Source organism: Trachymyrmex septentrionalis, unplaced genomic scaffold (genome assembly GCF_001594115.1).
Source record: "Trachymyrmex septentrionalis isolate Tsep2-gDNA-1 unplaced genomic scaffold, Tsep1.0 scaffold186, whole genome shotgun sequence".
Classification (NCBI taxonomy): domain Eukaryota; kingdom Metazoa; phylum Arthropoda; class Insecta; order Hymenoptera; family Formicidae; genus Trachymyrmex; species Trachymyrmex septentrionalis.
This window is the reverse complement of record NW_017305029.1, coordinates 35,859-48,242: the sequence shown is the minus strand read 5'-3', so window position 1 is coordinate 48,242 and position 12,384 is coordinate 35,859. Positions and strand designations below refer to the sequence as shown.

Here is a 12,384-nt window from a genome sequence, read left to right as displayed (position 1 = left end):
ATGCGGCTATGCAAGTTGTGTGAATATAATCTTAAGCTGGAAACAATATGAAAAGCACATATAGGATGCGGTCCACTTGACGCTACAAAATGTGCTTCGAAGCTTTTGATTGACCAATCGGAAGAAGGAATTTTACTAATTGACCAATCAAAAAATGCTTCGAATCGTTTGTAGAGCATCAAATGGACTGTAGCCACAATAGGATTAGGCAATAAGATATTTCAACCTATCAGAAAACAACCATTCTAATATACATGGTTTCTGATAGGTTGAATTTTTTATCTCCTGTTCCTATTATTTGTGTTTTTATTGTGTTTCCGGCTTAAGAGTATGGCTGATAACCCTAATCAAGCAGAAAATATTAAATAATTATTAATTAAATGAAACTTGCGGTACATGTACGTATATATACGTATGTATATATGTCGTTGCAAAATTCTTGGGATATTGTATACCGTTTCCCAATGCCATTCGCTGAAATGTATACAAACACCGTGACAAATTGCCAGAAGCTACCACTTTTTTTCGCACTAGCTTACGAAAGCATCAGTTTTGCATCGTATCCTGACGTATAACCTCATGTAACCCTCGTGTGATCGTATTTGAGAGAAGTTACCGATCCGCACAAAACTCTATGAAACGTTCGCGTTTTCAGTTTTTATACACCTTGTAATTGCAATTCCCGACTGTTTTAACTCGTGCTGTGCGCGACATGCGTTTATCTTGAATCGACGAAAAACAATCATATTACGATACAACGGCTGCATTCAGCCCGCTTACGTATGTTATTTGTTAGTAGTTGATAATCGCAATTTTTAAGATACTGACGTTTACGTCATCCTTAGATTATTGTTTAATCAAATTTGTGTATTTATGGTTTTTGATATGGTATGAGATAATGTTGATGAACAGTATTTTAATAAAGCAATCGTGTGAAACATAATGATAACCATTTTATATACAGTGTGCAAAAAAGTACTTGCATAATAATATTTACGTGATTTGCGCAGTAAAATGCCAAAAGTATAATTCGTATGATAGAATCTTCTGCTCACTCCCTGCATTCAGATGTCAAAAGTAATGAAAAAATTTATCCATTAAAAGTAAATATGCTGTACAGTTTAAAAACAATCTCAAATCATGTTTATAGAGCGATATGTTTGTAGCAATAATAAAGTATTGTTTCAATAATGTGTTTTCTTAAGATGGTAATGAACTTGTGAGCTTTTGCCGAGATACAATGTCGGACGATAATATGCCGCATATCTCCTATGGACTTGATAGCCGTGGAAGGATAGTACGAATCGAGTCGGGTATAACTAGGGCCAACATCAGACGTCTTCCGAGCATAGAAGAGGCTTTAAGAAGACTAAGTACAAATTTGAGATCCGATAGACAAACTACTGACCCTAGCAATGGTAATATACAGCGAATAAAATTTTTTGCCTGATGTATGGAACATTTATTAACTGTGTGTGTGTATATATATATATATATGTTATTTTTTTATAACAGAAATATCTGATTCTCAAGCTACGGCACAAATAGCATCGCTGGAAGAAGATAGTTCTCAAAATGCATGGGACGATGTAACAGATCATGAACTATCTGTTGATATTACCGATGGGGCATCTTCACCGAATCAAATTACATCTAGTTTGCCATCATTGACTCCAGAAGAAGAGTAAGTTTATGCTAATTGTTTTGAGCAATTTTTACACACACACACACACACACACACACACACACACACACACACACACACACACACACACACACACACACGTATATATTTCAAAACGAAAAGATAATGTACGAACAAACTATTGACTCGATTAAATTCCAATTTGATGTATTAGATCTCTCTCTCTCTTTCTCTCTCTCTATTTATTTTATAATTTTTATTTATCAACAAATATTCTCCAAGCTACATATATTTTTTAATTTTTTGTTATTCTAGAAACCTTACAATAAAATTTAAATTTACAATAGTGCCTGTTGTCTGATATTATATCTATTTATAATGTTAATCTTTTTATTTAGCAGGCGATATTGTTGGGTATGTTTTGCAACTGATGAAGATGACGCAACTGCAGCGTGGGTTAAACCATGTCATTGCCGAGGCACTACAAAATGGGTTCACCAGGGTTGTATTCAGAGATGGGTCGATGAGAAGCAAAAGGGTCATGCTGGACATGCTGTAGCATGCCCACAATGCAATACAGAATATATTATAGTTTATCCAAACATGGGTGAATATTTTTCACATATTACACACACATGCGCGCGCGCACGCACACAAACACACAGAGAGAGCAGACAGACAGACAGATAGACATACATACTTACATCCACAGAATGTAACAACAACTATAATAGACATTGACGGATTCAGAACTTTGTCGAAGGGGGGAGGGAAGCGGGGAGGGACATTATTATCACACCGCAGCCAAATCTCAGAAGAGATCTCCGTAGGATCAGCAGGATCTAGGGAAAAAATGTTTTATATACATATATATATATATGTATACATGAAACATTATTTTTCCAGGGATCCTTTTGTATGTATGTGGTATACGCATGCGTGCGTGCACACGTGATAATTGTTATATTTCTTAAAAGTATAAGTGTATGCATTATAATAATTACTTTATTGTAATACAATATTACAATTTTCTTTGCACATGTAGAGTAGTATCTTATATGCAAATTAATTGCAGGTCCATTAGTGATAGTACTTGATACGATCGACACAGTTATCTTCCGAGTATGTCCTTTTATTGCTGCTGGTATTGTAGTTGGATCTATATATTGGACAGCAGTGACTTATGGTGCGGTTACTGTTATGCAAGTGGTGGGTCACAAAGACGGCCTTACTATGATGGAACAGGCCGATCCTTTAGTTCTATTGGTTGGCTTGCCAACCATTCCAATTATGTTAGTTTTGGGAAAAATGCTTCGTTGGGAAGATCAAGCCCTTAGTTTTTTGAGGAGGCATGCATCTAAAGTTCCTATTTTAAGACATTTTCTACCGAGCAGGTTTGTATTAACAATATTATTCTTAATAAATATGTAACATTCATTATACAGCGAAGTAATGATAAAATTTGTTTCTAGTATAATTTTTTAATTTGTTTTATTGCGAAGAAATCTAATATTACTTTTTAGAAATAGTACGTGTCTCACACATACACACGCGCGTGCGAGCGCGACCAAAAAATCAATTCAGCACGCAATTTAAATAACTACTTTTGTAGTATAAATTCACATCGAATTATTTAAGTACTTAAGATCCAACTTAACCGTTTAAATCATTTATTCCCTACTTGTTGAGTATTTACATTTATGGTCTTAAGAAATTCCTTGTTTAATATTGTATAATTTGAGTTTAAAGAATAGCAATAATCTTTGTATAATCTTGAAAATTAATTTTATCATTATTTGCGTCTCATCAAAACATACAACTTTTTCTGAAAACGTTTTTTTTTCATATCTTTCATATTTTTCGAAATATTTGTCCCATTACATTTGAAATTTTTCACTCAGTATATGAAAATTCCTTAATTATAAATCATTCCTTTTTATTTTAAATAATGCAAAGTATTAGGATAAAGTCATTGAAAAATGAATAGTTTGCAAAATATATCACATTTTTTATTTCGATACATTCTATATAAAATGTGAAATATAAAATATTTACTTTTCGTTGATTTTATCTTAGTACTTTCATATGCTGTTTTCCAGCTAGGACACAGAAGCATTGTTTAAGGTACTTGTTGAAACGCAGTTTAGTTTCATAGTGTAACATCAGAATGCATTGTGGTCTTCCATTCTTATTCTTATAATTATATTTAACGTATCAATAATAGATTTATGATTTTTATTTAGATTTAAGTTATAATTTTTTTAGAATTGGTAATTTTTGAAGGTTTTATTGAAAAATAAGTACGGCTATCAAATAACTTTTTGAAAAGTTGGTAACATTAACATATTTTACACGCTTGTATTTAGCGTGTTTTACAGTATCAAGCAGTGTAACATTGTGTTATAGTTGGAATACTTTGTGTAAGACACAGTGTTACACAAAGTATTCCAACTTGTGTGTCTACTTGTGTACATTGTTGGAAAACACCCATATATTGACTAAGGATAATTGAATTATGTAAAAAAATGATTTCATTCAAAAAATGTAATCTTAGACTTTTAAAAGTGTCTTCAGAATGTCTGTTCTAGAATTGAAAATGAATTCATTCATTCATTCATTCATTTCATACCCATATTACTGTATAATCTGGTAGGCATGTCATCATATACTTTCATATATTACCGTATAATCTTATAGCAACAATTATTGCTGTCGCCTTATCTTTTGCTATTGCAATAAATAAATATAATATCTTCATTTTATTATATTGTTATAATTTATTAATTCGTAACGATGACGTAGGAAGTATCACGTTACGTGTTTATCAATAAAAATAAATTTAGATTTTATTTGTATTTTTGATTATATATGAATTTGATTTCTGTGATTGATGAGAATCTAGTTAAGTTGAAACATTCTACACAGTACATTTGTGAAATATATAATATTAATTAAAATTAGAACATCGTTTTTGCTCGTTCATATTGCCTTTGTTTCTTTCTATTAAAAATAATAATTTCTGATGATTCATCCTCTATACAGCCTATATGTATCAATATGTTAAAAATTATATGTTTATGTACAATTAATAGTTTGATTTGTAAAAAATAACAATAAAATAGAAAATAGTAAGAAAGTGTATTTATATAATTAAAATAATGCTTTTAATATATAATTATTACAGTTATACTGACGAAGACACAAGTATACAATCTGAAGATATACCACCAATGAATGATCCGGTATCTGCAACGCGTGTTCTTTGTGGCGCACTTTTATTGCCAACCATTGCTAGTCTGTGTGGAAGGATATTCTTCGAAAGTATAAGTTCCAATTTTCAGAGAACATTATTGGTATGTATTTTTTAAATTCTTTACTAAAAAAAATATTTACTAAAATATATCATTTTCAGTATGTACAAAATGATTTCATAATTATCAAAAATTAATCATTTTTATATGATTAAAGAACTATCTTGTTTAAATGCTATTATATCTTGTTTCTCTGCTATTATAAATTATTTATTTTCATATAAATAGTTTTCTGCTATGTGCGTATAATTTCATGATATAGGGTCTTCCACTTCTCCCTCTTCCTCTTAAAGATGTATTCTTGAGTAATTTAAAGACAAAAATTCTAATGCAAACATTTCAAGATTCTAACTATTACGTAATGCCGTAATAAGCATAAATGATTTGTAAATTTTTCTTTATTTTATGTCACATAAAGTAAGATAAATATACGTGTAAAATTTGAAAAAATAAACAGATATCAATTTTGATATACTAGTGTTTGACTTTCGCGCGAGACATGATCAAGACGAGAAAAAAACCGAAGTGTTCAGACAAGCGTACGATTATAGCATTAACGGAGTTAGAGTACTACCTCAAAGATCTTAGGTTCGACATATATCAATACCCGATATACATTTTCAGAAATGTGATATCCAATGCGTCATTATTATAATAAATTATATGTAAAAGGATAATAAATTGTATGTGAAAGAATATATGTAAATAAGTTGTACATAAAAATAATTAAAAAAGTGAGAACTAACTCTTAAAAATTAAAAATATTTCTTTTCGTTAAAATATTCTCAGATAGATAAATGTACATAAACTTTATAACAACATTTTATATTAGAATCATCCAATGCATAATAGATGAGTCGATTGTGATTCAAAATATTTTTTGAATCATAATCCACTCAGTCATATTTAGTAAATATGAAAAGAAACACTGATGCAAATATGATATAAATATACGAAATAAAGAATTAGATTTTTTGTTTCTTGTATTTACATCACGGTGTTTCTTCTTCTGATTTAACTAAATATAGCTGCAACATTTTGAATCACAATCGGCTTATCTATTACGCACTAAATAATTCTAATATAAACATAATGTTGTAAAGTTTATATACATTTGTCTACCTTAGAATATATTAACGAAAACAATTTTTTTAATTTTCTAATTATTGTACAATTGTTATTTTTTTCATTATTTTAATGTTAACGATGTGCAGATACGTTTCGCGTGAAAAGTTGTACCCTTCGAGACGGGCGGAAGTGGAGTGGATTCGTGGATTTCGCTTCACGTGGAATGCGAAAATTCATGTGGAACAATACAGTTATATACCTCATTTTGTTTCGTACAGCAGTGCACTTTTTTTATTAATAACTTTTTAACAAATAACGAGCACCGATTAAAATTATTGGAGATCATGATCTTGATAATATATATCGGAGCCGGATGTTCTAATTGTAAACATTTTATTGTAAATATCAAATCCACTTTCCCTCCTGCTTGGAGACGTTCAACTTTTCTTGCGAAACGAGGTCCATCGCTCCCTCTCTTGTCTAGTGGCATTCGACTTTCCGAAATGATATCCACCCCACATCTCGCTCTGCCTAGGAGGTTAATCATTTTTTTTAATGAACAGTGAGAGAAAAAGTCAATGACTTTGATCTCCCTGAAAGTTAAGATCAAGGTCACTTGGGGTTGACTGTATAAAGGGAAAGTTTTATCTTTCCAACTTATGATGATAAAAATGTAGAAATTACAAAACATTGCTAACGTGACGAATTATGATTTATGCTGCATCCGTAATATATGCTATATAATAGAGCTTTCATGCTTGGGACCAATCAGAAGAGATGTAATCAGCCACTCTCTTCCTATGAGATTCATTAGTTACCGTATTAGTTACTAAATATTAACAACTGAAATTACCTAAGCGGTGAAGTAATCAAAAGCAATACAAAAAAGTACCCACATATAGATACAGATATCTGCCTATAAGAATTTAGGAAATACACCTAGGTACAGGTACAGTAGATATTACATCTAGATATTTTCCAAAACTGGAATGTATCTAGATAAAAGTATTACTTTACCACATGTCGTAATATCTCGCTATTGAATTGACATTTTGTGGTATGTTGCGATATTAATTTATTGTGCGAATGTAATATATAAATAGATTCTATATAGAAGAAAAAGCAATTTCTTGATAAAAATATCATTGTATATCTACACAGATAATTTTAAACTTGATTAGAGGGATCTCATTGAGCATCTTTACTTGACACTTTATCATGCCTGAGCGCGTGAAATGTTAGACTCTGTGATTAGAGACTTTTAATTATTATTTAGTTAAAAACTATTATAGCCTCGACATTTTTTCAGGATCTTTGTTCTCTAAATTACCTCAAGAATACGTATTTAAAAGAAAATGCGGTAGAGATGGGACATCCTGTATATATCTTTTCTATATCTTATATCTGTGTAGGGTGGTGCAGCTTTTATAACAATAAAAGGTGCATTCAAGATTTATCATAAACAACAACAATACAAGAGACAATGTCAGCGACGTGTAATGGACTATACAGAGAGCAACGTAGCATTATACAAAAGGCAACAAGATTCCGAAAGTGATCGAAGTTAAATAAAATAGTTATAATATTCCAATGTCGACTAGTATCAGTGATGTAGACGAGTCACCTTTTCACGCATACGCACTGCAACGCCCGAAAAATCTAATGTATATATGTTAGAATGTAAAAGAGAGGTCCTGTAACTTTAGGATTCGTCCAAATCTGGCAACAAGAAGATTAATGGCGAATTCGATTGAACGCATTAATGTGCACATTAAAGCCGTTATGCACTGATTTATCCGAATGTAAAAATAAAATGCAAATATTTCAAATTATAAACTACATATTTTACCTAACAGTATAATAAAGTGTTTTAAAGACTTTACGGTTTTACTTGTTTCTATATTTACATTAAACATACATTTTCATATCTATGTACAACGACTTTAATGACGCCTCCAGTCGAATTCGCTGTAAGTAAATAATAAAGATCTATGACCTTTTTAAAATTTCTACATTGCTCTATAATACTTATTGATTTTCCAACAAAGTGATATAATTTTTATAGATATTCAAAATAGGGCTTTAACAGGACCGTTACAAGTTCGACATTAGTACAGTGTTGATGCTACACTTGCATGCGCGAAAAGGTGACTCGCTTAATAACACTGATTAATATGGATATAACTTTACAAATATAAAGCAGATCAGCGCTGTACAATAGTGGTATTCGTAAATAATTCAATTATACAAATATAATCTTTAATGTTATATATCCATAAATTTATACACACGCATACGCGTGCGTGCACGCGCGTACGTACGCGTCTGCACACACCAGCGCGCGCGCACAGGCCATAGTACAGACACGTGGAATAAAGCATCGTATAAGAATATAAGGTATTTCATTGCGCATAATGGCGGTAGACTAAATCAGAAACAACTTCAAATATTTACCCCAAAATTAGTGGAATGCACATGGCAGCAATTATGCTCCTTTTTAAAATTTATGATAACGTTTTGATTGATGAAATAGTAGCCACATTATGTTCAAGATGGTTCGCATCCTTGAGAATGGAATACTTTATATTCTTATACCATGGAATAAATAAATGTATGTACATAAACATACAAGAATAAGGATTGTATCTGAGCAAGGTCAATAATGAAATTTAGGATTGTGTTTTCCAAAAGATACAAGGTGTTGGACAATACAAAGGTGACATCTCCTTTAAGTTAACATTTAGAGGAACTGTATTTTTTAATAATTATATTACACCGGTAATACTTTCTGCAATCTTCCTTGTATGAAAAAGATAGAAACAGAAATAGTTACACAAATCTTTTTCTTTATGGTATTATTATTTTCTAGCTTTAATTAATAATTATTTTTATATTATAGTAAAATTTTATATTATAGTAAAATAACAAACTCCAGAGAAAAAATTAATGTAACAACTTACTATATGACAAACGTTTGTTACGTAAAACTTTACTATGACTTTAGATACGTCTACAGAACAAAGACGTCATATATAAATGTATATGTATATACGTATACAGGATAGCCTATTTTAATTAATACATTTTCTCTGAAATTATTAATAATACGAAAACATATTTTAGATGAAAGTGGAACGATTTCGAGATGGACGTATTTTGGTCATGTTGTTTCTTTTCTAAGTGGAGGCACCAAAAATATATTACTGCCAGTTGACTGCCAGTATTAAAAATCTATAGTTCTCCTTACGTATACTACACTGTATTGACAACTGGCGGTAATTATATGAACACACGCCCATAAAAAGTAGAGGTGACTTTCATATCCTTTTGGTGTTTTCAGAAGAAAAACAACATAATCAAAATACGTTCCTTTCGAAACGGCATTTGATGAATTTAAAACATTTTTTTCGTATTATTAATCATTTCAGGAACATAAAAAGAAGAAATTATTATAAACACAAAAGGGATTACAAAATTTGTTAAATTTGTTTCCTGTTTACAGTAAACGAATTTGCATATTTGACAAATATTTTGCATTTGTTGCAAATTTTTGTAGCGAGTATGAAAAAATAAGTACTCATTAATACAAATCCGCAAATAATTTTGTGATACATATTTGCAAATAGAATTTGCTGTTATGCACAAAATTAGCGTTCATAGCAAATTTTTTTCTTTATAAAAATTGACTATATTAACTAAAATAGACTACCTTGCGCGCGCGCCCATCCACCCCCCCCCCACACACACACATACACACACACACACACACACACACACACACAACGCATGCGCAGACACAGATGCATACATACACATACACACATATACATTGTGTCCCATTTTAACTTTCGTACCGAAATACTTCAAAAAGTATACAGAAAAATATTTCAGATAAAAAACAGGACGGTTTCAAGAAGGATTCTGATAAAATTATTTTTTTTTAGATAGAGGAGCCAAAAAGATGTGAAGGTCACCTCTACTTTATTGAATTATATAATTTTCTGCATATAAAAGTATTAAGTATAAAATATAAAGAAATTAATAGTTTGGTATTAAGCTATTCAATAATATTTCATGTCAATATATATCAGAATGAAGTATAAATAACCTCATAAACTATGTTTTTTTTTTATATCTACCTTAATATCTACTTTTACACGCAGAATAATTAGAGGAATCATATTATGTAAAATAAATTTTTTGACGCTTCTAGAAAAAAAAAAACAACATGACTAAAATATGTTCCCTCGAAACTGTTCCATTTTCATCTGAAACATATTTCCGTATATTTCATATTTTTTGAGATATTTGCGTGGGTAAATTAAAATGAGACACTCCGTATGTATGTTGGGTATGCGTGCGTGCGTGTGTGTGTGTGTACATATTTATACATACGCGCGCGCGCGCGCGCGCACGCATGCATATATATATATATGTTTGTCTATTCATAAGTACACTATATTAGAATTAAGGTTTATGAATTATATTTTGTAATCCAATGTTATATACATGTAAATGCTGTTATAAAATAATCTCTGTACCAAATATAAGGAAACCATAATTATTTACTTATATAAATTCAGTGTTCAGAGTTCTATTAATTTACGTGTATCATATCAGTTGCATATTTATATTTTAACGTATAAATAATAATCTGGCTCAATAAAAATAAAATAAAATAATAATAAAATAAAAGGTTACAAGCCGAAACAATAACTTTTAATATTCAAAAAATAATACCTAATCAACGTTTCAAATATAAACAATATAGACGTTTCGACATCGATTGGGTTTTTATCAATGTTAAAAATAAAATTTAAATTATAAAATTAGCTGCTACATATGCATACAATCTTATATTATCTTTTAATAAAGTAAAACATGAAAATATAAAAAAAATACATTAAATCACTTTATCCTATCACAATTTTAATCGGAAGGATGTTAAAATTTGAGATAATAAATCCTCTTATAATAATATCTTATAATTAATATCTGAAATAGTTTAGATAATTAAAAAAACGAAGACAGGGTTTAAATAAACAAATTGAAACAACAATCGTAAACATTTATTTGGATCGTTTTGTATTCCTATTCCCAACATAAAAATTCCCGTAACAGGTAGCATAATCTCAAATCATTAAAAAACAACACTTCGTTCCCTTTCCCTCCATTTAAGATTTTTCTCCGGCTCCCTATCAATTCTCAACATAATATTTGATGAATATAAACTTTTCTTATTATGAAAAGCACGGCAATTTCCGCATCAAATTTGACCTTCCCAATCTTTACTATGTGAAGCGGTGTGCCTTGAATTTGCAATTTGATATATCAGGGTGCAATTACGGCTGCGGTCCACTTGCTTCTTCCAAATGCTCTGACGTTACACTCCAAACGCTACGCTCCGATTGATCCATTACTGTTCCGAATGTTACAATTGCTACGTGAACGCTCCAACCAACCCACCTCCTGGGGTGAGGCGAAGATGAGTTGGAGCGAAGCGGAAGCAAAAACGATAACATAATCAGAGTAATATAGAGATGAGAGCGTTCCGAAGCATCAAATGGATCAGTTATGTCAGTGCTACAAATACTCTGTAGCGTTTGAAGCGCTAGGTGGACCGCAGCCTACATGTAGCGCGATAGAAACTAAATAGGCAGCTATATAGGAACCATGCAAACTCCGTACCGCTTACTTCTTTTCTCCTCTATCCTCTATTAAGCCCGATGTCTACGATGCTAGAAATCGATCAGAGATCTCGGACAGGGAAAAAATTAACAAATCACATTTGAACAATTGATCACATGACCATTGCGATTGGTCAATTCTTTCTTCATCCGAGGTCTCGGACCGATTTCTGCCATCGTGGACATAAGGCTTTATATGTAGCACGGTAAGCGGCACGGGCCAGTGACAAATTCACGCTACTAAGCACTTTTTAATAGAATTAATTAATTTAAATGCAATTATTAAGTAAATCCGTTGAAGAAATAAGAGTATCGATAAAATGTGGATAGAAATAAGTTAATATATTAAAGAAAATTCATATTGAAGTTTATTTGTCACTGGCTCGTGTCGTTTAAGCCTTGTGTCCACGATGCTAGAAATCGGTCCAAGATTAGAATCTTGCCACCTGTCAGTGTCAGCATCGCAGCCAATACAGTGGCAAGATTCTAATCCAGCTAGCAATCCAGCAGGGAAACAAGTATCGTGTGCGCTGGCTTTATATGTCTGATATGCACGAAGTGTCTAGGGATATTGCAATTGGAAAGCACTAGTATTTCGTGGCTGTGACAGATTTCCTAACCTAAATAATCGTCAACTTTGATGATTAGTATTTGGGTTCGCGGAGTAGAGCGA

General features: G+C 31.3%; 1 protein-coding gene across 4 annotated transcripts; it reads left to right on the top strand.

Moving 5' to 3' along the window:
* The first annotated feature begins 434 nt into the window (after positions 1–434).
* Positions 435–7,777, top strand: LOC108746689 (E3 ubiquitin-protein ligase MARCH5-like). Of its 4 annotated transcripts, none has more exons than XM_018483609.1 (7): positions 435–780; positions 1,206–1,418; positions 1,516–1,684; positions 2,044–2,252; positions 2,721–3,039; positions 4,830–4,998; positions 7,437–7,775. In XM_018483609.1, the coding sequence occupies exons 2-7, from the start codon at positions 1,241–1,243 to the stop codon at positions 7,590–7,592; spliced, it is 1,200 nt and encodes a 399-aa protein (XP_018339111.1). In that variant the 5' UTR covers positions 435–780; positions 1,206–1,240; the 3' UTR covers positions 7,593–7,775. The 4 variants fall into 4 exon arrangements, with proteins under 4 accessions (XP_018339111.1, XP_018339109.1, XP_018339108.1 ...); XM_018483607.1 differs by lacking the exon at positions 435–780 and adding an exon at positions 965–1,077 and having other exon boundaries at positions 2,047–2,252; positions 7,437–7,777; XM_018483606.1 differs by lacking the exon at positions 435–780 and adding an exon at positions 968–1,077 and having other exon boundaries at positions 7,437–7,776.
* The last annotated feature ends 4,607 nt before the right edge of the window (positions 7,778–12,384 follow it).

Bases quoted from the DNA above. Each gene is read 5' to 3' on its own strand.
- LOC108746689 (XM_018483606.1), top strand. From the start codon at position 1,035: ATGATAGAATCTTCTGCTCACTCCCTGCATTCAGATGTCAAAA. The intron at 2,253-2,720 runs GTGAATATTTTT...AATTAATTGCAG, and splicing joins TATAGTTTATCCAAACATGG to GTCCATTAGTGATAGTACTT. The intron at 4,999-7,436 runs GTATGTATTTTT...ATATCTGTGTAG, and splicing joins ATTTTCAGAGAACATTATTG to GGTGGTGCAGCTTTTATAAC.